A 27,186-nucleotide genomic window follows, 5' to 3' on the forward strand; every position below is an offset into this window, starting at 1 on the left:
GGAATGTGTGGTAATGGCATTGTTGAAGGTGACGAGGAGTGTGATTGCGGAGATGATTGCAGTCAGAACCCTTGTTGTGATGGGAAATCCTGTAAGTATGCTACCGGTGCAGTCTGCGATGATTCAAAAGATAGTTGCTGCAAAGACTGCCAATTAAGTCGGGCAGGGACGGTATGCAGAAAAGCGTTCGGATCGTGTGATAAATCAGAGTTTTGCACTGGAAAGACCGCGGAATGTCCTAAAGATGAACATTGGGAGGATGGAAGATATTGTTCTTTGCCTAATAGAAACGGTTACTGTGCTTCTGGTAAATGTACCTCTCCTTCAGAGCAATGTCGAGAACTTACTAACTTTAGCATCTCAGCTTGCCAACCCGGTAGCTGCAAAGTTTCTTGTATGAATGAAAATGGCGTGTGCTATTCCAGCTCTATAAATTATTTAGACGGTACCCGCTGTGCTGAAGGTTTATGTTATAATGGAAACTGCGTTCCCGTTGAAGAGACTTCGGCTGCTACATGGAGAAAGCAACCCTCCCTCTTCTGTGCTTCAGCTACTATGCTTATATCACTAGCGCTTATAGCCTGGTTTTTCTGGTAGTTAAAGCCTTTCTTATTATGAAGAATGCATGCACCGTACAGTTCTAACTATGATTGTACTTAGTTGCAGTTTTCGTTCTATTTGACAGAGCTCTTATCTCTTGTGTATTGACTTATATAAATTCTCAGTTACCGATAAATAATCAGACTATATTCCTAAACCATTACACATAGCTACATCCAAAACCTTTAATTTTAAAACCGGTAATTTGAAACCTTTTATTAATCTTCTCCAAAAGACGAAAGTAAAGAACAAATTTAAGCAATATCCTTCTTGAAGGTACCCATAAATTGTCTGGCTTCGGCAGGGGTCTGGAAACGTCCATGGCCAAACTTGGAAGCAGTGTCAATCCATTTGAGGTTGACGTCTTCCAAAGCCTTACGAGAAGTGTGGGTAATGAGAGACTTACGGATGGTCATGATACGCTTAACGGGACCGGGAGTAGCACCGTTCAACATGATGTAGTCGTTGTCTACAGCACCATAGCGAACGAATCCACCCATAGGAGTAATACGCTTTTCGGTGGCATCAAAGTCAGTAGAAGCGTTCTTGCCGTCTTCACCAGCACCAACACGGTAGATCTTGGAGTTCAATTGGGTACGGTGCATGTAACCGGCGTTACCGGCACGGGGAACAGTCCATTGGACGTTGGCAGGGTGCCAAGCACCGATACAAGCAACCTTACGAAGACCACGGTGAGTCTTACGAGGAAGGTGCTTAGTACCCCAACGGCCAGTGGTACCTTCGGCACCCTTACCGCGAGTGACACCAATGATATCGACGATTTCGTTTTGCTCAAAGGTGGACTTGACGTCGACGGTCTTTTCGAAGTGCTCACGGGCCCATTCAACCTTGTCGGAAACGGAACCACCGTTGATTTGAACTTCCATAAGGTGGGCCTTCTTTTGAGCAAGAGGGGTCTTACGGATTTGAGTGTGAGCAAGGACACGGACAACGGAGCAGTACTTCTTGATACGCTCGAGCTCACGAGAAAGAGATTGAGTGTTCTCGGAGTACTTCTTGGCGTACTTGGTGAAAGCCTTCTTTTTACTCTTGAACCAGTTCTTGTAAAAGCGGCGCTTGACTTCTTCAGACAAGTGCTCAGCCCAGACAGTGGTGAGAGAGCGGAGACCACGGGGAGTCTCGACATAACCAACAACACCGACAACAACCATGGGAGGAGTTTCGATGACAGTAACGGCTTCAAGAATTTCACGCTTGTGCATCTTAGAGCCAGGGCGGTCGAGATCACGAACAATGTGAGTCATACCGGCCTTGTAACCAAGGAAGGCAGTCAAGTGAACAGGCTTGGAGGAATCATCCTTGGGGAAAGCTTTCACTTTACCGCGAACACGGGAGGCACGCTTACGGGGCAAAAAGCCAAGGGAACCGAGACGAGGATGCTCGTATTTACAATGAGACATGACAGCGACCGCTTTAGTTGGTTATGGAACGATATTTTTCACCAAAAATGTTAGACCTTAACATGCTGTGACTGGCATTAAGACCTAGGTTAGGGTATATGTTACTTGTTACTCAGGAATGAATTAAGAATTACAATCCAAAACAGACAGCAAAGGAGATTTCCAAATTAATAGTTTTGATTAACTTAAAGAGTTGTTCATTTTTGTTCAATTTAGTAAGTTGGTAAACGTTTTATATAAATACCACTTCTCACTGTAAACCCGTAAGTACTTTTGTATTTAGGAATAGTATTCGCTTGAATCAAGCAAAGTACATAAGAGAAGGATTTTCTGCTTTATATTTTTATTTATACAACCATATCTTTTGGTACGTTGGGACTTTTTGCTGTTTTTAATAGCCGGGTTGGTTGTCAAAAAGACAATCAGGAAAGAAAGCTTCAATTAGACTTCTGTTTTCTTCTATCTTGTTTCGTTTGTAAAAAGAAATAGTAATAATGAGAATTGGTGTCCAGGGTTGCTGTCATGGCATTTTGGATAACCTGTATTCCTTGGCTAGCAAGCATAATGTGGAACTTTTAATTATAGGTGGAGACTTTCAAGCAATTCGAAACTTATCTGACTTTCATTCTATATCTGTCCCCGCTAAATTTAAGCGTCTAGGTGATTTTCACAAATATTACTCGCAGGAGAAGATCGCTCCTATACTAACTATATTTGTTGGTGGAAATCATGAAGCTAGTAATTACCTCGAAGAACTGTATGTTTAAATTATGAATAAATAGAAAGAAAAAGAACTGACCAAGCCGATTAGTCCTTATGGAGGATGGATTGCACCCAATATCTATTATATGGGAAGGTCATCTGTTATTCGCGTTGGAAATTTACGAATTGGCGGCATTAGCGGCATCTACAGTGAATTTGATTACAGAAAAGGTATGAGAATACAAAAGCTAGGTTGGCCTTTATCTAACGTTGCATTTATGCGCTAGGTCGGTATGAACGTTTGCCATACGAATATAAGATGCTGAAAAGTGTTTATCACACCAGAGAGTTTGACGTTCTTTCTTTAAAATCGCTTCGTTCTCCTATTGATATTTTTCTTTCGCACGATTGGCCTCGGGGAATTGAACAACATGGCGATACAGCTAAATTATTAAAAAACAAGCCTTTCTTTCGTAAAGAAGTTGAACAGAATGATCTTGGATCTCCAGCGTTAGAAGAAATTTTAAACTCCATAAAACCAAAATACTGGTTCGCAGCTCATCTACACACTCGTTTTGCCGCTACTGTTCATCATAAGGCGGTTCCACCTTCCGTCTATAACGATGTTTCTGAGCTAGAAGAATCCCGTTCTTCAGAAGAACAACATGAAATTCCAAAGAAAGCTCGTACTGAAGCAAACCCCGAGTTTGATCCTGAACATTTGAAAGAAACCAATGATTGCGATGATGATGCTAGCCTAGTTCCATCAACTTCCACTACACAATTTCTAGCTTTAGACAAATGTCTACCAAGACGATCTTATTTTGAAGTTGTTGAAATTGAACCCACAGAGCCCTTTCAGGAAGGCGATCTTTACATGAAATACGACCCTGAATGGTTGAGCATTGTCCGAGCAATGAAGCCATTTCAATCAAGCTTAGTGAAGCAAACCCCTTTACCACCTGTGGATGAATTACATAAGTATGATACCTCAAGTTTGTTGAATGTTCTTTTTGCTTACTTAACTTAGTTTGATTGATAAAGAGAGAAAGTGGGTTGAAGATAACATTGTTCAAAAGAATAAGTTGGGCATCCTTCGAAACTTTGCTCCTACAGCTCCTTTTCAATCACGTGGAATTACGGACAGAATTATTCGTAAGTTTGTTATACCTTTTTTTTTATATGAAACTATTGCTAACTTGAATCTTTAGCTGCTACTTATGTGAACCCTCAGACTACTTCCTTCTTACAGTTGGTCGGATTGCAACCTGAGGGCAATGAACCTTTACTTTCTTCGTCCATAAAAAACGAAAACGAAATCGAGTTATGAGCTATACAAGCATTTGGGTTTGGTTAATTTACTTCATCTCATGTAGCTATCGGTACAGCTGATTTTCCGAGGGATTAAAGTAATGAATAACAGCATGAAAAATTCAATAGAGAATACGACAAGACTGGAAAGGCTACCAGAAACGCTTATAACAAAAATTAAAATGAATAATTGGCGTTTTCCATTCACTGATAAAAAGTCCATTTTTACAGTTTCCTTAAACAGTCAAAATTTCGACTACTTGTTTATTATTTTTAGATTATTATTATTTTGTATGTCTTTTATAATCAGCACGAGTCGACGTGAATGCATTTCCTCATATGTACCAAATTATTGACGCGTATACTCGTTCCAAGAACCAACCACGAATATAATTTGCATTCTTCATTATGGTTAAAAAGACAAATTCAAACGCGAATAGTTATATAAAACAATTTGAAAAGTTTTCTGAAAAAGAAGGATTGGAAGCAGTTGCGTTTTCAAATCGTTTGCTGGAAGAGTGTACAAATAAGACAAAGCAACATGACTATAATGCTATGCAAGGGAATGGTTCCCGTGTAAATTCCGATTACAAGAATGAAACTATGTTAGTAAAAACTTTGTGTCAGCACTTTCTGTCTGAATTGGAAGCTACTGAAAGTGAAATGGCTGCCAATATGGCCTGTATACAAACCAATTTACAGTCCATCGACAGAGAGAACGGTAAAGATTTGTTAAACGTGCTAGAACAGTTATCAAAGGAGACGTCAACGGCCCAAAAAGTTTTAGAATACAATGGCCCTGAAACTCAAAATCAACTAATGCAAGGGCTGCTAATGTGCATGGAATCCGAATAATTGTTAATAGTGAATTTAAACAGTTTTCAAATATTGCAAGCAATCTATGTACTCATCTTGTACCCAGTTCCTTTGTAATCATTTTGAAACTGTTCTTTCAAACGATCGTAGTGTTCCAGTTCTGATTCTGATACGCTGGGGTTTAGCTTTTGCAGCGCGATTTCGAAATCAAAGTGTTGGATTCGTAGGTCAAGAACATCCTGTCCATCATGATATTGTAAGAAGTCCTCAACAGAAGCATACGTACTTGAGCTTTTAACCTTCTCTTCTACCTCTGCAGTTTTTCGTTTTAAAGCTAGGGAGAGAGCATCTGCACACAGAGCATAAAGGTCAGCTCCCGTAAAATTATTTGTGCATTGTTTTGCAATGTCGTAGAGATTGACGTCTTTATCTAACTTGAATTTTCTGCTGATGGTCTGAAGAACTTTCTCACGAGCATTTATAGTAGAGTTAATTCCAAGATATACCATCTTATCGAACCGCCCTGGACGAAGAAGTGAAGGATCGAGCAGATCTGGTCGGTTGGTGGCCCCGATAGCAAATACAAACTTGTTCGACTTATGAACTGAATCAAGTTCTGCTAGGAGTTGACTAACAATTCTATCCATGACGTTCCCACTATCGCTAGAATTTCCTCTTTTCGGGGCGACTGAATCCAGTTCGTCAAAAAAAATTATACAAGGTGCCGCATTTTTGGCTTTTGTAAAGATTTCACGCATGTTGGCTTCTGATTCACCGACGTACATATTCAGAAGTTCAGGCCCCTTTACACTCAAAAAACTTAAAGAGAGCTCCGTGGCTACAGCTTTAGCCAGTAATGTTTTTCCTGTTCCTGGGGGTCCATACAATAAAACACCACCTCGAATGTTTACACCTTTGCCGAATAGCTCCGGCCTTAATAAAGGCAGTTGCAATGTATCTTTCAAAATATTTTTTGCTTCCTCTAGACCTCCAACGTCTTCCCATTTTACTTTTGGGATTTTGAAATCGCCATTTACGCATTCTTTTCTGTAGATATCAATTTCTTTGTAAATGTCATCCTGGGTTATAACAGGACCAGAACAATGTATCGAGAAATCAGTATAGTTTTGTCTGAGACGCCTTATGGTCCTAAGTAATGAAGTTTCAAACAAAGCACTTAATTCATGTAAAGAAAACGCACTCGTTGCTTTTGATATGTCAACCAAATTAACTTTATTCTCAACGTGAAAGTTCTTAGATAGGACTCTTAAAAGTTCCAGTCTTTCCTCATCATTAAAATTCGAAAGCGTAAATTCGTAAAAAGATTCAGCCATAACTTCCTCAGGAATGGTTTCAGTATTTGCGGCAACTCCCACAAGAGCGAACCGGTTATTATGAAACATATCCAACGTCTCTTTAAATATCGTAATCAATTTTGGATTGGCATTATTAATGGAGCCGTCAGTTGGTAAATTTAAGATGTTTAGATCTCTAATAAGGATAAGTCCGTATGGATGACGAGTCAAAGGCTTCAAAAATTCAGTTACTTTCGAACCAACTTTTTTTCTGTCCAAATCAACAAGGTCATAACATGAAACCTAAGGATATTAGCATTCAGAAAATTCATCGAGTAGCTTACCGAAAACAACGGAACACCCAAGTTGGAAGAAATACACGAGACAACTTCATTCAATTCCAAAATTCCCCATCCTGAAATCATATAAAATGGGTAACGCACTGGCGGTTGGGGATGCAAATAAAGGGCTTTTAGCATATTGTGCAGCTTTCGAGATACCTGATTCGTTGCAATGAACGGAAGGAATCTTTTATTTAAAAATGGGAGAAAGTTTGAGGTCCTATTCATATCAAATTCAATCACAGTAGAATGATCAACATAGTAGATTTCTCCCGCTGGAGCGTCAACCTCATCCAATACGAACCAAACGAACTGTGAATGCTCCTCTAAAACAGCAGGAGAATCATAAAAAAAATGTGACTTTTTATCTATGTAGAAGGTGAACATAGTATTGCGGCATAATTCACTTCCATGGAACAATGCTTCCCGCGCGAAATCCCAAACTTTTTGCTGTAAAGTAGCGTCGAACTGGAAAGGAAGATAAATACATTTTAATCTGATCTTTTTCGCCGAAACAACTACTGGGGGATCCACATTTAGGATACAATGTGTCTCGTTCTCTCTAAATAACGAAGAAAGGGTTGGAGATACCCGGATGGCGTTTTCAGCAACATCGCACGTAGGAATAGCTTTGGCATAAATAAACTTACCAAGGCATGTACTAAGCTTTATCCAAGAATCCTTTCTCTTTCTTTGCGAAGACAGCGTCACAGGATGCAGAAAAGCATTATAGCAATTTGCTAGGGAACAATCGGATTCCGTAGATATGTCCATATTTTCAATTAAAAGTTCATTGGAAATAAGTGTAGGAGACAGTTTTTTGGTAAAAAGCAATGACAGGTCTTCAAAGGAAAGCAAAGGTTTTACTTCAGGTACAACACACTTTTTTATTTGGGTATGGAATGTAATGTAACCTTGCGTTACAGGAATACACTGAACGACCTGAACATCATCCGAAAGAAATTCTCCATTTTTCAAAGGAATTCTTTCCTCGCGATACAACCTAAGGAGTGCATCCACGTTCGTCGATATATCGAGTGATACACACAACTCGACATGGCTTAGCTCGACTGGTTGTATCGCAGAGATAGAAACATTCCTTTGGACGAGTCTATCGTAATTCGAAATCTCAAGGAAAGAAGACTCGAGTGTAGGATTGTGAAAAAGCTTGAATATACAACCTGCGTATGGATTGGCAAAAGTACATACAAACAGGTATGGATCGTCCTTTTTTAATGCTGGGACATTAGAAAAAGCCCACTCAAAGTTTATCCATGCTTTTCGGGTTGGATGAAGTCTTGGCAAAACACTGACAGTAGTGGAAGCGTAGTTGTCCATTCATGAAATGAAGTCTCCAAAAAAATATTTTAAATCAGAAAGCTTCCACATAAAGAATTTATAATTATGTGTTTCAATGCTGAACTTATTTAAGAAGCGCAATACATGGAACTCTACTCCGCGGGAGTGGGAAGGTCAATCGGTTTAGGGTACATACATGTCGAACGCATGTTTCGAAATTTGATGCAGTAGAGCTCTTGTATAGGACTTGATGTTTAGTAGTTTCTTTTTCGTTTACAACTTACAATTATAATCTTCTTGAAGTTATTCATACTATAAAATATAAAAAAACGTCAAAGCAGTAAAAAAGAACTTAAAAAAAAATAAAACCTAAAATACGGGAGGAACAGAATAAAACAGACTACTTCCATGGCTTTACTAGCCGAATTTTGTTGTTATTGAGTAAATTAAACCCAAAGTCGCTTGCTTTTTCAAGTAAATTGTTTTGTCTGTCTCGCAAGAGCAACTCACTTCTCTGATTATGATAATAATCACTCCGTTCTAAGCTTATAAACTCAAATTGAACCTGTGGTGCTTCATTCCATAACGCTAATAATGTTGAAAAGTCTGCTTATTTAATCGTAAAAGGTGCTTTTTGGGGGGCCAAACTATACCAAATCCTCCAATGCGAAGGTTCTGACTGCAAAGTTTTGGTTCACATAGCTTTTTATAAAATTACTTCCAGATGAAATCTTTGCAATTGATAATGCCAATTCGTAAATAAGAAATCAGAGAATAAGCTTTTTTAGGGTTTGTTTACTTTGTGTAATATTCTAGTCTTTAATATAATGCAATGGATTCGTGTTCGATTATATTTCTATAATATTTCATAGGAAAATATCATAAGGCTAAAGAAATGTAATACTACCGTCAAATAAGCGTAACGAGGGCACTGACATAATGTCACTGTTTCATGAATGAGACATGTAGAAAGCTACTACCAAGACTTTTTCAAGCAGACATCTTTTGTAACGTGAGTTTGTTTTAGAACTTTTTTTTTAAAGGAGCTTTCAATTCCTTTGGGCTGTTTCTCAAAAACTGAAGTCAGTTTCTACTGAGATTCTAGTTGTTCTTGCCTAGACTGTAAATCTCAATCCTATTTTTGTTTTTTGAATTGCCCTTGTAAATATGAAGAATACTTATACTCCTGTTTAGATATCTGAAGACTCCCCCAAAACGCTCAATGATGAAAAGCGAGAGAGTCGACCTCCTTCAGATGGCACACTAAAGCACGAATTCAAACTTCTTTAATTAGGAAAGGGCATAGCAAAGGCATAAGCGGTTTAGCAAATTATTTGCCTTGTACTTTTGGTATGTACTCTTTGGGGATTTTTTTTTTGTCTCATAATATTCTATTAACCTATTTAGAGTCGTTCAATGTCCAAGATGAGAGACCTTTGAACGAAGAAATCGAATTTCAACCGCTTGACGACGATGAAAGAACTGAAGTTTGAGGTTTCGTGTTTTTTTATTTCTATAGTCTTGCCGAAACAGTTGTAATTCTTCTCTCGAATTTCGCGCCATCTTAGGAAGCACAGATGCTAATGCAATCCTCCAAGTTCCAAAGTAAATATTTATTTGCATACGAATAGAATTACACGCAACACAGAGGAAGACGTTTTCATCCAGCATGGTTTTATTTATTTGTTTTTCTTTCACTCTTCATGAATCTTATCATTCGTTACAACTTAATTAAACAATTTCTACTTTCAGTTCATTGTAAATCGAAGAAAAGCATTTCACAGCTCAAACATGTTATTGCTTCATCAGTTATCACAACCAAGAGTACGGAACGAGCGAAGTGGACAAGGACCATCGGAAATTGCGTGGCTCTATTTCAAGCGGCTCTACTATGTAAGCCAAGAGCGCTAATGTCCAGGGATGTGGTAAATGAAATTAAATGTCAAGAGTAAGTAGGCAATCTCATATCACCAGATTAGTCAATGTTCCTTCAAGTATGGAGATTTCGACCTGGGGCATGTGTTTAAAAATCTTTTTTTTTCATTTCTTTTGAATTTTTAGTAAATGAAAATACTCTTCAGAAACTAATCAAGATTCTACTTATTCTACAGGATTTCAATCCTAAATATTATCGAGATATTACGAGTACCATAATCCTAAAGCGTGGACGTTTGTATAATGTAAATAAAGGATAAAATAAACATTTCCATAACCAAGTTTAATTATCGTAAATATCCGAAACGTCTTGCTGTCCATGAAAAGTACTCGTTCATATATTTCATATTGCAGCCTAGTACAATAGTATTTTTTTTGTAATCGAGATAGAAACTTATGAAATTGGCGTATTACTATATGTAAACAAATCATTCGCGATGCAATATTCAACCAAAACCCTAGCTACAATTTTACTATTAATGATAACTTTTATTAAATAATGATCAGACAAGGTGGGAAGATTGCGAAGCTGTAGGCATATGTGAACTTTAGTAGAAATACCAGATTGGAAGATTGAACTTTTGAGTATAAAAAATATTTTCTTATACTATTATCCTTTCACCAAACATAAATGTCAACCAAAAACCTTTTTAAGTTTTTATACTTTTTCCATTCAAAACTTAACTAGCTAAATATTGCTACGCTACTCAAACAATGAAAGGAAGTAAAAAGAGTAGAGAAGTACGCGTTTTTCTTGCCTTTAAGAGCCCATGATTATTTGAAATTCTTCACTTCTAGATCCTATAAGAGTTATATACTTGAATCATGTTAAACGTCAATGCTGTACCTACAAGAGAGCAATAGGGCTTCTCAGTATGTAACAAGCTTTTTCATGAAGGAATTATGAACTTCTTACAGAGGAAAAAAAAAAACAACTGTGATCCAATTTCAACTTGGACTCCAAATTTTTCCTTCAACCCAGTTTACTGATGAAATATCAGATTTGATCTTCCCTCTTGATAATCTCTGGCAAGAAAAAAAAAAAAGATTCCAAAATTCACCATCTTCGAACGCTAGGCTACGATAATACAGAGTCAAAGAATAAAGTATCACACAAACGATATCTTAAGCTACGCAAAAGACCTTTTCCTATTGTGAATTTTGTGAGAACGTCTTTCAAAATCTTCTAAAGAAATGACTATTTTTTCTTTGTGAAACAAGTATTTATAGATATAAAAAGAATTCCCTTTTCAATTATTCATGAATGAATGGCTCATATTCAAGTGATGCAGCTTTCGATGCACAAGAAGACTATCCCAAATCACAACCAAATGTGTGCATCCCTTGTGCGCTAGGGACGTGTTTAATTCATTTTCGTGAATTTTCATCATCCAGCTTCGTTGATCCGGTTTCTCTGTTTTGCTTAGATACGTATCCAAATGCTGGCCAGATGCAATCTGACAGTGAAGTCATTAAGCCCGAAAGAAAGGTAAGAAATACTTTTACCTCAAATCCATTTCATTCTTTGCATACCGATTCCTATCATGTTTCGCATTCTCCTAATGTTGATGTTTCGTCCGCCGAATCCAAAGTCAAAGCCAAAGAAACGGTGGCTCCTATTCTGGATTCCAAGTCAAACCTGTCTACTGAGGAAAACGAGATTTCTACTGCTTATTTCCCAAAAAATGTACCAGCTCACGCTTCCGCTTTAAATTCAGATTTTTTTGAAAAATCCAAGTCGTCACCCCAATCTTATAATTCACCACCTTTCTCTTTGTCGTCTGAATTCTCACAGGACTATAGTCCATACCGCAGCACAACTCCTCATCCATTGACGAGTACTGCCGCAGGCACGGCACCGTCCAGTCAACATGTTGATACTGGCTCTTCAGAACACACCCAAGCTACTTCATTAAAGGAACATATGGATGACCTTGGATTTGATGACTCTTTATCTTATGCCTATATCCTAAACCCTACTTCCGACTCTGATGTTGATTTAATACGCCAGTATTTTATTTCAAAAGAAGGATCCTATTCCATCAACGATATGCATATTAAATACGTCTCTGCAGATCCTAAAACACCAATCATGTATATGGTTGATCCAGCCTACGAGCCGTCCAAGCAGGTAGCACGGGACGAAAAACTCCAAGAAATATTTGAATTTCTTGATGCCACTGTCGATAGCGTCCTTTCTGAAAAGCTCATCAACCTTTACTTCCTTTATATACACCCTACGTATCCGGTTGTTCACCGTGAGCGATTCTTATTATTATTTCATACATCGAAAAACAAAATATCACCGATTTTGTTGATGGCCATGTATGCCGCATCAATCCTGTATTGGGATGCAGATGAGTCTTTACGCAATTTTCCTCGTGTAGACTCAAAGAAGCTTTGGGATATGACTGAAGAGTCACTCAACCAGTCTTTTTCTTTGCCCAGATTAAGCACATTACAAGCTGCTGTCATTTTCCTTGCCGGAAGACCATGGATTAACGTTGCCGGTAATTGGAGCATTTTGACGAGAGCCGTTGCTTTGGCTCTTATTTTGGGATTTCACTTGGATTGTTCCGATTGGCAAATTCCAGAAGAAGAAAAAATTTTGAGGATTCGGACTTGGTGGGCCCTTTTTATTAGTGAAAAATGGCTTTCCATGTATATTGGCATAAACGCGAGCATTCGACAGGATGACTATTTGGTCCCTCCCTTGAGCGCTACTCAATTGTTACCATCTGAAAACACGTATGCTGATTCGTTTAGAGTGTTTATGAAAATGTCAGAGTTGAGTGTTTTCTTACAAACAATATTGCAAAATTTATTTACCCTGAGGGCCGTCATGAACATGTCAAAGAATAGACGTAGTGTGGCCCAAAAAATCAGCAAATACCTCGCGCAGTTGGATGAATTTACCGAAACATGCCAATTCCAAGCTGGTACACCTGGCGTGTGTTCCTTGTACTTACAAATTGACGCTTTGGAGCTTTTACTTCGTAGGACGGCTCTCAAAATGAAACTGACGGATCTTAGGTTCCAAAACGATATGTTGGTACTTGTTGAGCGATGTATTACTAGATTTTTATCCATAGATGACCGATTGTCTACTGATTTTTTTTGGCCTTATTCTCAGTTTTATTTCTGCATTCTCTCATCTTCTATCATAAAAATGTATTTGGACTTTGAATTTAATGAAAACTATAACATGCGGATTATGGATTTACTGATTCGTTTCACAAAACATTGCGTATGGTTGAAACGCAGAAATTTTGATCTTATTTTCATGGCATATAAACGATTAAATGCTTTGTTGTTGGAATTGAGCACAGACCGACCACCCATAAAGAAATTATTGCAAACAGCATTTGAAACAGGAAAACGAACATTTGATTCAACGATGTAAGTGAGAGCATTTCTTGGAGATAGCTAAGAGGTTTTCTTTTTTTAATTTTAAAAATAGTTTTGTTCATTTATTTTTACATTGTGAGAGAACAGAGGTTCCTCTTTTAATTTGTTTAATAATAAAATGATATCGATGGTTCATTAATAAAGCGCTCGCTCTACCTATAATAAGCTTTTCTATTTTTTTTATTTTTTAATAAATGCGTCTTATTTATCAGTTTAAAGCTTGATTTGTTCACAAAAAGTGAATTTAAAAAAGTCTCTCGAGCCAGATTCGAACTAGCGACCAACCGGTATCATGAACATTACAGCCGGATGTGATAACCAACTACACCATCGAGAGATGTTCTGATTGTTTTAGAAAACAAACATATTTAAGGCCAAAAAGCTCTAGAAATTTAAAAATAAAGAAGCATTGCATTATGAGATGATCGACGTTTTAACCATAGAATTTGGTTTCTTTTATCCTTAATAATTCTCACCTTGAATTTCCTATAGGTATGTAACAGCATACTTGTATCGTGGTAAAACCAAAGGAACCCTTGCCAGGGTTCCTTTGGACAATAATTACATTCTGTATCCAACGCATCGAGAACTCGTCGTAGAGTTCCTTAGTTTATGATGACAAGTCTTTAATATGCCATGTCTGTGAGAGTTTTGTGTGCCATATGAAAGGCTATCGATCCACTTACCAAGCAAGCAAAAAGAGAGAAAAATACAAAAGCGTATAGTTATAAACGTGTTGATTTTCACAATACTGAAAGGCGATCCTGCTTTGGAAACAATACGAATATTCCATGTTTGCCTTGTAACGTCATCAACAAGAATACACAACTAAGGAACACTTGACATTGATTTTATTTTTGCTTCAAAAGGAAGACTTTAAATCATAGAAAAAAGATAGAGAGTTGGGCCGAGCAATGCTCATTCTGAAGCAATGACAAAACTTTTGAACCCTGGTATAAGGCACCATGAACAATATCGTAGAAATGGAAGCAGTAAGAGATTCATTTGCTATTTGGTTCTTCCCTAGAAAACAAAAACATATGTTTTCTGCTTTTGTTTTTGATTTTCTGATTCGAACAATTCGTTAGACCTGTTACCTTTGTTACCTACTTCTTAAGCATCTAAAGACAAGGAAAAGATGCCGGAAGTGTCGAAGGAACTTGCCAAATACCTAATCCTTTCGTATTGAGAATGTCTACTGCCGGAGCCACACCTCGTAAGATTGCAAAAGGAAAAGTGGGAAGTATTCATTGCTAACGATTTGGGCATGTAGAAGAAACACTGGTTGCAGCATGCCGTACCGACAACGTGGATATGCTTGCAGAAGCTGTCCACGGGCAAGAAGGACATGAAGTTGAGTTTATCAATCAAGCGCGTGACTCCTTGGGAAATGATTGTTTGCATGTTTGTGCAAAGTATGGATCAGTCAACTGCTTGGACTGGATTTTGGACATTTCCGGTATTGAATTGAACCATCATTCTCGTATGACTGGTGATACACCATTGCATCTCTCTGTAGCGTATTTGAAGAAGAATGAGGAAATTTCTCTGCAAATGGGTATGAATTATCTCAAATCCGAAGTTGCAAACATCAACTTACGCATTGTTGAATTCAAAAATTTAAAGCAACTCCAAATAGTTTTTGTTGCTAGTATAGCTCCTTTGGATTTACAGACATCAAATCTTCTTAAATTTGCTAACATTCTTTTATAGTTGAAATGCTGATTGAAGTTGGTGCCGATTCCCTAGCTACAAACAATGATGGTTTCCGTCCTATCGATCTCGTCCCTGGGGATTACCGTGAGCGCTTTGGCGCTGCGTTGGAGGGACCTGCTCCTACTCTTCAATACAGTGCTGACGCTGTTGCAGATGATGATGATGATGATGATGAAGGCGAAGGATCTGGCTCTGAGTAAACAGCTGCACTTACCAATTTTGTAACGTACTTTCCAGGCATTGACCTTTGTCGTCATGTTTTTATAGAATGAGCCTTGTCTATGAATATTTGAATCCTTTTACTAGAGACTAACGTGTCGTTTATGCCTTGTTGTGGAAATGTTTGCCTCCTTGAAAAGAAACCTTTCCATTTGTCACTATCTTTTTCGAAATCTTTATCAACACTCCTTCCTTGAAGCTTCTGGTCACTCCTGAAGAGAAGAGCTGGCATATCTTTGTACACAGTTTAAAACAAGGGAGACAGACCGTTTCCTTGTCCTTTCTTTGTCCCGTATTTTATGATAATCTTTTATTAATTTTTTATCACTTCTAGATATCTCCTTTTTGTATGTTTAAATAAGATTATCTTGCCTTGTTTTCTTGGCGCTCGACACGTCGCTCATTCATTTCCACAGAAACGGATTGTTTATAAATCAAGATGCGTCAAACTCATCTAACTCCCTTCGGCCATTCCATTTCATACACGTATCATAAGGAAGAGTCACCAAAAGTACAGAAAGCCGTGTACGGTTTCAAGTATTCTCGTTGCAATATTCAATCGTAAAAGTTTTGAAGGTTTCAAACCTTAAGAGAAGTTTCAGCATGAATTCCCTTCTTGTTTAGCACGACTGCATATTACTTCAAAACGACGCACCAGAAACCGAATGCTGGAAAACCATTTCCAGTTTCTTTTTCAAAACCTAAAAAATACTTGATTTTCTTATTCATTTGCTTCTAATATAATATCTTTTGTCTTGTTGAGAATTGTATATATATGCTAGCAAAAGTATCACTTCATCCACTACCATATGTTTATAGATTAATTCTGCCTCCTAGACCTCGCTTTTTTTAATGGCAGAGAAAAGCATCTTTAAAGGGCAGAATGTAGTGGAATACAGTACATCTGACCCGTTGCTTTTATTCATTGTTCAGGTACGCGTTCAGTACGCGAATTGTCGTTCTAACGTTTAGGCAATCCTTATAATAGGCCTTTCACGCCTTCTTCACTTTCCTCTTTCTTTTTTACAGCAGCCTAGGGTAATCGCTGAGGTGTAAGTTTCATGAAGATGCTAAAACATGAATAAATGTTGATTGACGAGGTTTTCCTTTTTCTCTATATTGAAATTTATAGGAAAAAAATCTAACTATTTATTAGAATTGGCGGAATTCTTTTGGGTCCTACTGCATTTGGCAGGATTCCTGGGTTCTTGTCCCATATATTCCCCGATGATTCTTTGGGTCCTCTTAATCTCGTTTCCAACCTTGGCTTGGTTTTGTATCTGTTCGTAATTGGAATGGAGGTTGATATGAGTGTGTTTGTTTCCAATTACAAAGTCACTACCTTGGTAACCCTTAGCAGCATTCTGTTTCCTTTTGCCGCTGGTTCAGCTATATCTGTTGGGTTGCACCAATTTACGCCCAAGTCTAACTTTGGTGAATTTTTATTATTTATTGGAACAGCTATGTCGATTACAGCTTTTCCTGTACTGGCGCGAATTCTTTCTGAGTTGCATCTTCTTCATCGCCGACTCGGTGTCATCGTCTTAGCTGCTGGTGTTGGAAACGACGTTGTGGGGTGGATTCTTTTGGCCCTCTCAATTACATTGGTTAATAGTGGAACAGGAGTTCAAGCCATTTACGTCCTGTTACTAGTTTGTGGTTGGTGTGTCTTTTTGTTTTTATTAGTAAAACCTTTGCTAAGGTACTTGGCGATAAAGACAAAAGCATTGGAAAAAGATCCATCAGAGTTTTTTATTTGTATACTCTTGTGCTTTGTGCTAATCTCTGCCTTTTTTACCGACATCATTGGTGTGCATCCCATTTTTGGAGGATTTCTGATCGGGACAATTATTCCACACGAAAATGACCTTACAATTAAAATTACAGAAAAAATTGAAGATTTGGTCGTATGCCTATTATTGCCGTTGTACTTTGCTAGTTCTGGTCTTAAAACAAATATAGCAACTTTGAATGACGGCAAATCATGGGCTTATACCGTGGGGGTAATTATAGTTGCAATCTCTTCTAAAATATTTTCTAGTACTTTGGCTGCGCGTTGTTTAAAAATGGCTTGGTCTGAGTCATGGGCAATTGGTTCTCTCATGTCATGCAAAGGATTAGTGGAACTGATTGTTTTAAATATTGGCCTTTCAAGTGGGATTTTAGATGAAAAGATATTTACCATGTTTGTTGTCATGGCTGTGGTAACTACGTTCGTAACCACGCCCATGACTAGATTCTGTTTGCGATTTCTTCACTCTGACAGCGAGCAAACGGTTGCCAATCTCAGGGGTAGTATTCCTGAAAGCTCGTTTTCAAGCTACATCTACAAATTCTGTGTGTTGTTTCACCAACCATCTGCGACATCGGCCGCAATGTTATTTACTAGTTATTTGGGTGAAAGCTATAACCACAAGAGTCCACTACTCTCTATGCCTATGTTTGAAATACAGGGAATTTCTACGACACACTTAGAATCCAGAACATCTGCTCTGTTAAAAGCGTCGCAGTTTCCGCATAATATTAATAAAGAAAACACCCTAGAAATGTTCAAAATATTTGTCCAGCTTAACGGGCTAAGGTTTAGCGAAAATCACATTTTTGTGGATGACACGGACTTTGCTGATGTTATACTTGAAACATTGAGTTTAAAAAATACTCAATTGCTTGTTGTACCTGTCTTGAAAGAAGTAGATATCGACTCTTCTTTGAAGCCGACCTCACGGTTTTCTTCCATCGAAAAAGCTTTCGGCTCTTTTGGTAAATTTCTTCACTTTCTGAAGACTTTTAAACACACAAGGATCCCTTTTAGCATGTTTTTAACCCAAACGATTTCTGAAGTCCATGCCGTATCTAATCAAGGGAAAGACTCGTGGGATGTATCCGTAGTCCCTCGCGATAATGAAAGTCAGATTTCTATAGGAGCTTATGAAAAAGTGGATTTCACTGAAGACACTACTGAATTACGACAGCATTGTGAAATTGGTAAAAAAACACTAGTTTACATTTTCACAGGTACTGTCAATGATATTTTGGCACTAGAGATGTTTCTAACTTTACTACACGACACTGAAAGTACAGCGATAATATATCTTTTTGAGGAATATCGAATCCCTTCGGCCGACATTAAACGACCTGAAGCAGCATACTCATTTGAGCAAATATTCTCAGATGAAAATGATCACAAGAAGGAGACGTTGTTGCCGAAATTGCGAAAGAAAATGAAGAAAGAAAAAAATCAGCCATCTTTCAACGCTTCTCGAAGATCCAGCAGTTTACCTCAACTCAGAAGTTTTTCCATTTTCGAAGCCAAATTGGCAAAGGTACACCCCTGTATGCGCTCAAGGATCCGGTTTATTAGATTCTCTTCGGGAGATCAATTGGTTACTGGTATTCAAGAGCTCCTACGAGGCTCGAAAATGTTTCTAGATAACCAAAAGGCACAATCCTTTATGATTTTAGCAGGTTGCGAGGATGCGTCAGACTCGCAACTCGATGATAATGGTGATGGAATTTTTTTTTCAAAGAATAGACAAGGAGATATTATATCTAATTATGAGCATATATTCGGAAACTGCATACACCGCTTGCTCTTGGAGTTTCCATTGACTGACTTCTTTCTGGCAATGAACTCCCCTTAATGTTTACGTTTATGAATACTGATGTCCCTAATGTATATACATATTAATATATTAATTAGCTAATCTTCTGTAAATCTCAAAGACAGAACACGCGTCAAGGCTTTCATTTCAATGTCTATATCATGAGTATAAGATAATATTTTGCTACGCATGGATTTCAATTTGGTATTACATGTCAACAGAACGAACACGAAGAAATTATCAATAAATTGAGTTTGTTCTTCTTTTTTTATTATTATTATTACTTGAATGCATGCTATGAGTGCGATTTAAGGCGTGAAGTACGAATTCCGATGATTCATCTTAATTTGTTTTCGTACTTATTTCTCACATTATTTGAGCTGATCTTTCCTGAATAATAAGATCCTCTTTCGTCTTGTACGAAAGTTTTCTACACCAAAATGGGATTCGAGATTGGCACACAACTGAGATGTTGGTTCAAACATTTCATATATTTGAGAATCATTGTCAAAGGTTGCTTAATCTCTTATTAAGCCGAAATGACATCTCGTGCCTATTGCTTTCAAAATTGAGAGTTAAGTACAAGCAAATGTTTTTCCTGAACTCTGGCTTAAAAAAACGCTTGAAAAGGTAAGTGGATGTTCATCCATATTATCATTATTCTTATATACTTGCCCTCAATGCTACGTTGCTTTTCTCGTCTCATTTCAGCATAAAACACGAATCCAGCGGCAGGATCTGACATAATAAAATTCGGCTACAACAAATTTGCTGCGCTTGACATTGTAAGTATCATCACTCTTCCTCTTGCTTTTAGGGTTCCTGGCTTTGTGACGATATTCCTGGCCTTTCCAAGAATTCTGATTGTCATCGTATAGTGCAACCGGGTTTGCTTAAGTGATGGAAATAAAAAGAAAACTCACATACATGGAATGTTTTAAAAGCCTTTTTAACTACTAAGAAGCCTGAAATCCGTTATGGTAGTGGTAATTCTCTGGTATGAAGATGAAAACCGCTCCTCAACAGAATAGAGTCATGTCTCAAAGGTATTCTCCAGATAGCAATAAATTGAATTGAAAAGATAGAAAAGTTTTTTCCTTCGACTGTTCTTCTCACTTTCGAGTATGAAGCTTTCACTTCATTGTCAAGAACATCACATACCTTCAAAGATGACCACTTCCAAACTATTATTGTGAAAAAATCTACCTATGTTGTTTTTTTAAAAAATATATATATAACCACCTTATAAACCAAGTGTTTTTTTATTCTTGTTAAAGAAAGTGTCTTAACATACTTACCTTCTTGGAGCGTACCATCATCGATATATGTAAACAAAAAAGAACCTCGGACTTTTGAATTTGTTCTTTCTCGGTGTATTAAGAAAGTTGTTTAATTAAGATCTATTCTTTAATACTACCTGCTTGTTGCTGTAATTAGAAGCGGTTGCTTACACAAGAAAGAGTGTTAAGGACTTACATTCAGAAGCCTCTATATTCGACCATTTAGAATTTATTCCTTTATTGATAGGATATTATTTCCTTATTTTTGCTTTCTTGTTCCGTACATTTTTCTCCTGGTTTTCGATTGAGTATTAGAAGGATCAACTTTATTTCTCTCTACTGTTTAATTCTCTCTTCCAAATTCTTTAGTTTACAACTATTTATTTCAAGCAGTCGTTCGACGAACGACGGCTGAAGGAAAAACGAAAACTCATCCTTTGAAAATCTGGTAATTTAAGAAAACCGTTCCGTTCTTCTTTTTGACCTCCGGCTAGACGATTGCATTGATTTTTATTTTTTGCTACTATCCCTTTTTTATGATACTCTTGACACTGGACTCACTTTATAATACCTTTTGTTAAGATTTACGAACATGCAAGCCAACCATCAAAATACACCACAAATCAGTGATGGACCCTCAGCGCCCGCACAAAAGTCAATCTCAAAAGAGAAATTACTACCTTGCAAGTATCGAACTGGTCGTGTTTTGGGCGGCGGAAGTTATTCGGTCGTCAAAGAAGCCGTTCACGTCGAAACAAAAGAGTTGTATGCAGCGAAGATTATAAACAAGAAGCTAGTTGAGAAAAAGCCTGAATTTGTAAAAAACGAAATCACTATTTTAAAACGAATTTCATGTGGACACCCCAACATTCTTCGCCTTGTTGACTATTTTGAGACTGTAAATAACTTGTACCTAATCACCGAGCTTGCTACTGGCGGCGAACTCTTCGACCGAATTTGTGCTCAAGGGTCATTCTATGAAGCGGATGCCGCTAGGCTCATACGCACGACTGCCTCTGCCGTTAATTACCTGCATGAAAACGGAATTGTTCATCGTGACCTAAAGCCAGAAAATTTACTTTATCGTTCTAAAGACCCAGAATCTGAGCTGTTAATTGCTGATTTTGGGCTATCCCAATTCTATGATGATTCACAATACTACATGTTAATGACAGCTTGTGGTACTCCCGAGTATATGGCGCCAGAAATATTTCGACGCGTCGGTTATGGAAAATCTGTGTAAGTAATCCGGTGCTTTATAAACATTTATTTTTTTCTATTTACTGACTTTTTATATTTAGAGATATTTGGTCTATCGGTGTAATAACTTACTTCTTGCTATGCGGATATTCCCCGTTTGTGCGATCTTCACAGGTAGAAGTCATTGAAGCAGTCTTGGCAAACCAATATGAATTTCACGAAGCTTACTGGTCCGGTGTCTCTTCTACTGCAAAAGATTTTATTCGTAAATGTTTGGAAGATGACCCGGCGAAACGATTGACTGCTATAGAAGCCATACAGCATCCGTTTCTTTCTACAAAGATCCCGGCCACTGCAAACCTGCTTCCCAAAGTTCGAGAAAACTTTAATGCACGTAAGAAGTTTAGAAAAGCCTTTAATGCTGTACGGGCCTTCAATACTTTAAAGAAAGACATCGAACCAAAATCTCGCTAGAGCCCATATCCATTTATATACACTTTTGTCGGCATAAATCTTTATTACGTTTCACCATGTCTATTTACATTTAGCATTTTTCATAAATACAATATTATCATTCTTTTTGCATGTAAGGACCTTTAATTCATGTTCGAACTGCAAACATGTTTTTATAAATTCATGGACATGATAAACCATAACTATCATATAAACCCTAGCAGCGTATACAACAAAATCGTATAGCTGCTAAGCTTCTATTACCCTAATTCTAACGAAGCTGGAGAGAGGAGATTGTAAAAAAGAATAAACAAAAGAACGCAAAGCAAGTTTCGTAAGTAGATTCCGTTCGACATACGAAACAAGTAAATTCAAACCAGGTTGGAACATTTAATAAATAAGCATGAATAAAGCAGATAAAAATACATAATACCTTAAGCCGAGAATATACTAACGGATCCGTCGGTTTTACCATCAACCAAAAATCGATCTCTGTATTGAAGATATGTAGGAGTGACCTCACCGAGAACACTGTTATTCAAAATGTTTTGAGGGTAGTCACTACAAATCCATGTGCGATGCGAATTGACATCGAAAACACGGATACTTGGATCTTCAGCGGCGACAGCAAGTCGACCTTCGCATACTCTCAAAGATGACACACGCTTTTCCATTGGTATTATATCCAGAGGTGATCCACTACGTAAATCCCAAATACGTACAGAGTTATCAAAGCTTCCAGAGTAAAGGTAGTTGGAGTCAAATTGAAGCGTACTAACTGGAGCAGTATGTCCAAAAAAACTTCTCACAGGTAATCCAACTCTTAAATCCCATATGCGAATAAGACCGTCTACAGTACCACTAGCAACGGCAGCATCTAAACAATCCAAAGCACGTATAAATGGTTCATTTGTGATAGAATAAGTAGGATCATTCACTGTGGTTAATTTTGGAGAGGGATCTTGAGTATCAGCCCAGACAAAGTCCAGCGTTTGTATGCATCTACCTGTTATAATATCCCACTGGCGAACCGTTTTATCATTAGCACCAGTAAGTAAAACATCATCAGAAGACAAAGTGAGAGCGGTAACAGGACCAGTGTGGGAAGACAAAATAGTGGTAGCATTATCTTTCGTATGACTTTTGGCTTTCTCATCATTACCATTAAGTTCATTAGAAGGGGAGTGTTCTTTTGTATTTTGCAATGTTCCATTCTCCAAGTTCCACAGACGTACACTAGAGTCCATTGATCCAGTAGCGATAAAGGAGTCCTGCATTGCCAAACAAGAAACATAATCCTCATGTCCCTCCAGTTGTCCCAAACAGACGACACCGGCCATGTCCCAGACCTTGACGGTTTTGTCTAAAGATGCGGTAACGAGATTACCAAAGGGATGAGAAAAATCTAGGCTAGTTATAGGCGAAGAATGAGCTTGAAATTGTTTTACTGGAGTTCCTGATATAAGACTTAAGGTTGTCGGCTGTTCATCTTTTTGATTTTCTTCACTAGCCGAGGCAGCAGAAAAATTTAGATAATCTGACGCTAAATCATTAGAAGCCGAAGTAGGAGCAGCACCAGAAGGCGTTCCTTTATTTACAGCAGTTAATTTCTGGGAATCGTTCGAACTATACTGGAATGCACCTGTGGCTGTTGTAGAGTCTTGGGAAACATTCCCTTCAACATAGTCATCGATCAATTCCTTGGAGTCGACTTCTAAGACCTGCTTTTCTAAGGAAGTCAATTGGGAGTCATATTCTAAACATTTATCTTCCGTATGATTCAGCTTGTTGAGGACTTGTCGACGTCGTAAATGCAGTTTAGATAGCTCGGCATCAATTTGCACTAGTTCACTTGTGTGCACATTTCTACGGACATGAAGCTTTCTGCAATAATTGACGAGGAATCGATGTTGGGAAGCAGGAGAAGCGTCATTACTCGACGCTTGGCTGATATTTGAATTTTGCGATTCCTGTTTTAAAGCACCAGCAGATGATCCACTGTTTTTTGCTTTCAATGATAGGTTATCCGATTTCGTTTCTGATACTTCATATCCATCTAGCAAACTATATGGGGTATCATTGCTGTCGGGAATTTCACGCAAAAGACTTTCCGGTAATGGAGCTGGCACGGAAGGCTCATGATGGATTTGCGACGTAATCCAGTTGCCAAAATTGGCTGGAGTTAACTTTGGTCTTACAAAAGGATGGGATAAACTTCTTAAAAAACGGCTCACAGGATTGACAAACGGATTGGAAGGGTTGCTTTCAAAAAGGCTCCAGGTCGTAACAGCGAGTACCTTAGACCAATAGGAAACACCCTTTTGCAAAATTGTTGGCGGAGCCGTTAATTGAGAGGATTTTGACCGCTGTTGAGAGCGTTTATCCGACGGCTTTGAGTTTAAGTATCGATTTTTTGATATTTCCATCAGACAAACGTACCAAAAATAAAAGCTCTTGGGATAGTTGTATTTGAGAGAAACGGAGTCTTTATAGACTTGACCTTAGAAGGTTTTGGCTGTGAATTCAAATCAAGTCTTTTCACTAAGTCTGCTTTTTCTAGTATAGTGGAACTTTTGCTGTTACCACAGAAACATGAAAGAAAGTGTCAGCATTCAATGATAATATTAGTCTATAGATATGGATTCAACGATCGATTCCAGATGACCTATACAGACAAAATCCAACAAAAGTTCAGCTTTTGAATGTGTTTTTTTATAACTTGTTTTGTTATTCAAAATGCGCGAGTTTCGTAATGTAAATATCAGCTCTTCCTAGTTCCAATTAATATAGGTAGAGGATGCGTATGAGATAGTCCAAATGACCCTAGTAATATTCCTTCTACATTGATGGGTCGAAGACCTTCTTCAAGAAATAAACAAGAAACAAAAAGAAAAAAAGTGGAAAAGGGCAAATAGTTGATCCTTCTGTCCATTCGTTTGGAATTGAGAACGCAACTTATATTTGAATGCAATGCTGATCCATTCAGGTAAACCAAGCGTTTCATACTTGCATAGTAATCTCAATCAAAGGATTTGCATCATTTTTTGTTCAACACTCACAGCAAAGCACTACTCCTGCCTTCCAAACCGTCCTCAGAATCTAGAAAAAAAAAAAAAAAAAGCTGCAGAAATCAAATTTCACGAATAAAACCGTATCAAAGAAATCATTCAAAAACTAACCATTTCTCTCCACTTTCGCAGAAAGCTTAGACGTTTCATTTGGTTTTGTTTCTTATTTTCAATACTTTTATCTTCATATTAATCAAAAAGTAACATCTTTCAACTCCTGTCCCGTTTAGCTCAATCGGATTAGAGCGTCCGGCTTTTAACCGGAAGGTTGCGAGTTCGAGTCTCGCAGTGGGAGTTCTTTTTTTTGGTTTTTTGTTTTATTTATTGCTTGTGATCTTAAACGTAAAACTAATTATTTGTTTCTTTTCTTTTTAGAATGGAGTCTATGAGAATTGCTTCGCTCTCAAACTACTGTAAAAGGCACGATACTATTGCTTCTACAAAAAACAGAACCATCATGATGGAACGAAAAATAGGCGTTCAAGACGTATGCTGTAAATAGAAGGAAATGATGTAAATTTTCATTTTATTTGGAAAAGGAGTTCGTAAGTGTATGATAGCTATTGCCAGCTGGTGAAAAAGAATCTTTTTCTTTTTTATCGGGGTTTTTTTTTTATTTCCAGAAGACAAGAATTGAATTATTATTAACAAAACAAAAAGAGTAGAAAACGAGAAATCATTCACATTAAATAAGACTTCCATCTAGTATGCACGTAGAAAATTTTAATTAGTGGGAATCAAAGTTCAAACTAAAGCCGTCGTTTCACGGTTCATCCATTCGAATAAAACAAACGAAATTTTAAACAGAAAAATCAATATTCGGTTGATTAGCTACTTCTAATACTTTACCGGGAGCCGCAATGTTGCCTGTAGGGTGGGGAATTCCATTAGATACTACGATTTCTTCAGGAATACCAGAAGGCGAGATCTTCCATTGCTTATAATCACGTCGCTCTTCAATATAATCAAACGCATATTCACCAATTTGGTCTGCGTCCACACCGATTTCTTCCGCGTCAGGAGTAACACGAATCTGCAAGAAGGGGATTTTATCTGCAATAAATAAAATAATAAAAGTAACAACAAAATCATACGCTGCAACCGCACAAATGTAGGCCACTTGTAATCCCAATTGGCGCCAATGATGATTGAACCATCCACCTCGAATGGCATTGTCACCGACTAATGTTCCGTCCATAGCCGCTATGTAGTCAACGGCAAAAAGACCATTCAAAATGGTACCAACAAAACCAGCAACGCCGTGAATAGCAAAAATATCCATGGCGTCGTCAATCTTCATGTGCGTCTTTAACAAAATGGCCCAATTACAAATTAGACCGGTAACTGCACCAATGGCCAAAGAAGCATGAGGACTTACGAATCCTGCACAAGGAGTAGCTGCAACCAAACCAGCTACTACACCAGAACAAAAGCCAATGGTGGTCCACTTTCGAGTTTTAAATATAAAGTCTTGAACGACCCAGACTAGACCTGCTGTTGCAGCCGTCAGGTTTGTGTTGGTGATAGCTATTGCTGCACGAAGGTTCGATCCATAAGCGCTGCCACCGTTAAACCCGAGCCAACCAAACCAAAGAAGAGCAGTTCCCAAAACGACGTTCAGTACGGAATGAGGACGATATTGTTCAGCTAAAAACTTGGAACGACGGCCTAAACAGACGGTGTAAGCTAAAGCAGCAAAACCAGACCCTACTTCCACTGGACCACCACCAGCAAAATCATACACGCCCCATTTATATGCCCATCCATTTGGATTCCAAATCCAACAGGTAATGGGGCAATAGACGACAGTGAGCCAAATAAAGGTAATCAGGAGCATTGGTCCAATACGGCCACGTTCAGCGGCGGCACCGGTAAACAACGCGACCGTAATGGCCGCGAACATTCCTTGGAAGTTTGCGAACACAAGTTCGGAAACGTTGTTGCTTCCTGGCGAGTAGTCTGCCAAAGTCCGAAGGAAGGCAAAATGACGGAGATTGCCAATATACCCAGAAGTGCCGGTTTGAGAAAAGGCAAGGGAATAACCCCAGAAATACCATTGAAACATAGTTATGCATAGACCGAGCATAGAAAGCATAATTAAGGCTAACGTATTTTTACGGCGGGCAAGTCCAGAATAGAAAAAGGCAACACCAGGTACCATAATTAAACACAAACATGTCGATGTGAGCATCCAGCTAATATTACCATTGTCAAAAAACTTGTTGAGGTTTTCCTGCCGAACATCACCACCGCTACTTCCAGTTGGAGTCGCGGAGGATGCAAAAGAAGTTATATAGTTTGTCACAACTTCTTTCATTACTGGAGTGGTATCTAGAGAAACAGGTGTAGGAGGAGTATGTGTATGAGCCATGGTCGGTCAAAATAAGTATCGCACAAAACAGGAAAATAAAGATCGATTAATAACAAGAACGCAAACGAAAACAAAAAAGAAAAAGAGATGAACTATAACCAAAAAAAAAGGTATTAACGATTGAAAATGAAATAAACGGTAACGACCGA

General features: G+C 38.0%; 11 protein-coding genes and 2 non-coding genes across 13 annotated transcripts; 8 read left to right on the plus strand and 5 right to left on the minus strand.

Annotated features, from left to right (window-relative positions):
* Window positions 1–3: 3 nt before the first annotated feature.
* SOMG_00376 (spore wall assembly peptidase Mde10-like) lies at window positions 4–597 on the plus strand (the record flags this gene model as incomplete). Its single annotated transcript, XM_056179170.1, has 1 exon — window positions 4–597. The coding sequence occupies one exon, from the start codon at window positions 4–6 to the stop codon at window positions 595–597; it is 594 nt and encodes a 197-aa protein (XP_056036477.1).
* A 257-nt stretch (window positions 598–854) lies between these two features.
* rpl301 (60S ribosomal protein L3) lies at window positions 855–2,021 on the minus strand (the record flags this gene model as incomplete). Its single annotated transcript, XM_056179171.1, has 1 exon — window positions 855–2,021. The coding sequence occupies one exon, from the start codon at window positions 2,019–2,021 to the stop codon at window positions 855–857; it is 1,167 nt and encodes a 388-aa protein (XP_056036476.1).
* Window positions 2,022–2,515: 494 nt separating this feature from the next.
* Window positions 2,516–4,053, plus strand: dbr1 (RNA lariat debranching enzyme Dbr1; the record flags this gene model as incomplete). Its single annotated transcript, XM_056179172.1, has 5 exons — window positions 2,516–2,778; window positions 2,833–2,954; window positions 3,011–3,704; window positions 3,754–3,878; window positions 3,935–4,053. 5 exons carry the CDS (start codon window positions 2,516–2,518, stop codon window positions 4,051–4,053), a joined length of 1,323 nt encoding a protein of 440 aa, XP_056036485.1.
* A 389-nt stretch (window positions 4,054–4,442) lies between these two features.
* On the plus strand, window positions 4,443–4,889 carry rec25 (meiotic recombination protein Rec25; the record flags this gene model as incomplete). The annotated part of the gene is made up of 1 exon (XM_056179173.1): window positions 4,443–4,889. The coding sequence occupies one exon, from the start codon at window positions 4,443–4,445 to the stop codon at window positions 4,887–4,889; it is 447 nt and encodes a 148-aa protein (XP_056036484.1).
* A 44-nt stretch (window positions 4,890–4,933) lies between these two features.
* On the minus strand, window positions 4,934–7,824 carry pex6 (peroxin-6 ATPase subunit; the record flags this gene model as incomplete). Its single annotated transcript, XM_056179174.1, has 2 exons — window positions 4,934–6,448; window positions 6,490–7,824. 2 exons carry the CDS (start codon window positions 7,822–7,824, stop codon window positions 4,934–4,936), a joined length of 2,850 nt encoding a protein of 949 aa, XP_056036290.1.
* A 3,160-nt stretch (window positions 7,825–10,984) lies between these two features.
* On the plus strand, window positions 10,985–13,123 carry SOMG_00381 (DNA-binding transcription factor; the record flags this gene model as incomplete). The annotated part of the gene is made up of 1 exon (XM_056179175.1): window positions 10,985–13,123. One exon carries the CDS (start codon window positions 10,985–10,987, stop codon window positions 13,121–13,123), a length of 2,139 nt encoding a protein of 712 aa, XP_056036291.1.
* A 258-nt stretch (window positions 13,124–13,381) lies between these two features.
* SOMG_20012 lies at window positions 13,382–13,465 on the minus strand. Its single transcript is given in 2 exon segments — window positions 13,382–13,417; window positions 13,428–13,465. It is a non-coding gene; the product is annotated as a tRNA-Tyr (tRNA).
* Window positions 13,466–14,319: 854 nt separating this feature from the next.
* SOMG_00382 (ankyrin repeat protein, protein phosphatase regulatory subunit, PPP1R16A-like protein) lies at window positions 14,320–15,044 on the plus strand (the record flags this gene model as incomplete). The annotated part of the gene is made up of 3 exons (XM_056179176.1): window positions 14,320–14,344; window positions 14,402–14,686; window positions 14,842–15,044. The coding sequence occupies 3 exons, from the start codon at window positions 14,320–14,322 to the stop codon at window positions 15,042–15,044; spliced, it is 513 nt and encodes a 170-aa protein (XP_056036288.1).
* Window positions 15,045–15,915: 871 nt separating this feature from the next.
* Window positions 15,916–18,704, plus strand: kha1 (plasma membrane potassium ion/proton antiporter Kha1; the record flags this gene model as incomplete). Its single annotated transcript, XM_056179177.1, has 3 exons — window positions 15,916–15,996; window positions 16,036–16,115; window positions 16,220–18,704. The coding sequence occupies 3 exons, from the start codon at window positions 15,916–15,918 to the stop codon at window positions 18,702–18,704; spliced, it is 2,646 nt and encodes an 881-aa protein (XP_056036289.1).
* Window positions 18,705–20,537: 1,833 nt separating this feature from the next.
* Window positions 20,538–21,619, plus strand: cmk1 (calcium/calmodulin-dependent protein kinase Cmk1; the record flags this gene model as incomplete). Its single annotated transcript, XM_056179178.1, has 2 exons — window positions 20,538–21,184; window positions 21,247–21,619. The coding sequence occupies 2 exons, from the start codon at window positions 20,538–20,540 to the stop codon at window positions 21,617–21,619; spliced, it is 1,020 nt and encodes a 339-aa protein (XP_056036294.1).
* Window positions 21,620–22,032: 413 nt separating this feature from the next.
* mdv1 (mitochondrial outer membrane fission complex, WD repeat subunit Mdv1) lies at window positions 22,033–24,024 on the minus strand (the record flags this gene model as incomplete). Its single annotated transcript, XM_056179179.1, has 1 exon — window positions 22,033–24,024. One exon carries the CDS (start codon window positions 24,022–24,024, stop codon window positions 22,033–22,035), a length of 1,992 nt encoding a protein of 663 aa, XP_056036295.1.
* Window positions 24,025–24,886: 862 nt separating this feature from the next.
* Window positions 24,887–24,961, plus strand: SOMG_20013. The gene has a single exon. It is a non-coding gene; the product is annotated as a tRNA-Lys (tRNA).
* A 504-nt stretch (window positions 24,962–25,465) lies between these two features.
* On the minus strand, window positions 25,466–27,037 carry amt2 (plasma membrane ammonium transmembrane transporter Amt2; the record flags this gene model as incomplete). The annotated part of the gene is made up of 1 exon (XM_056179180.1): window positions 25,466–27,037. One exon carries the CDS (start codon window positions 27,035–27,037, stop codon window positions 25,466–25,468), a length of 1,572 nt encoding a protein of 523 aa, XP_056036292.1.
* Between the last annotated feature and the right edge of the window lie 149 nt (window positions 27,038–27,186).

This window comes from Schizosaccharomyces osmophilus, chromosome 1 (genome assembly GCF_027921745.1).
Source record: "Schizosaccharomyces osmophilus chromosome 1, complete sequence".
Classification (NCBI taxonomy): Eukaryota; Fungi; Ascomycota; class Schizosaccharomycetes; order Schizosaccharomycetales; family Schizosaccharomycetaceae; genus Schizosaccharomyces; species Schizosaccharomyces osmophilus.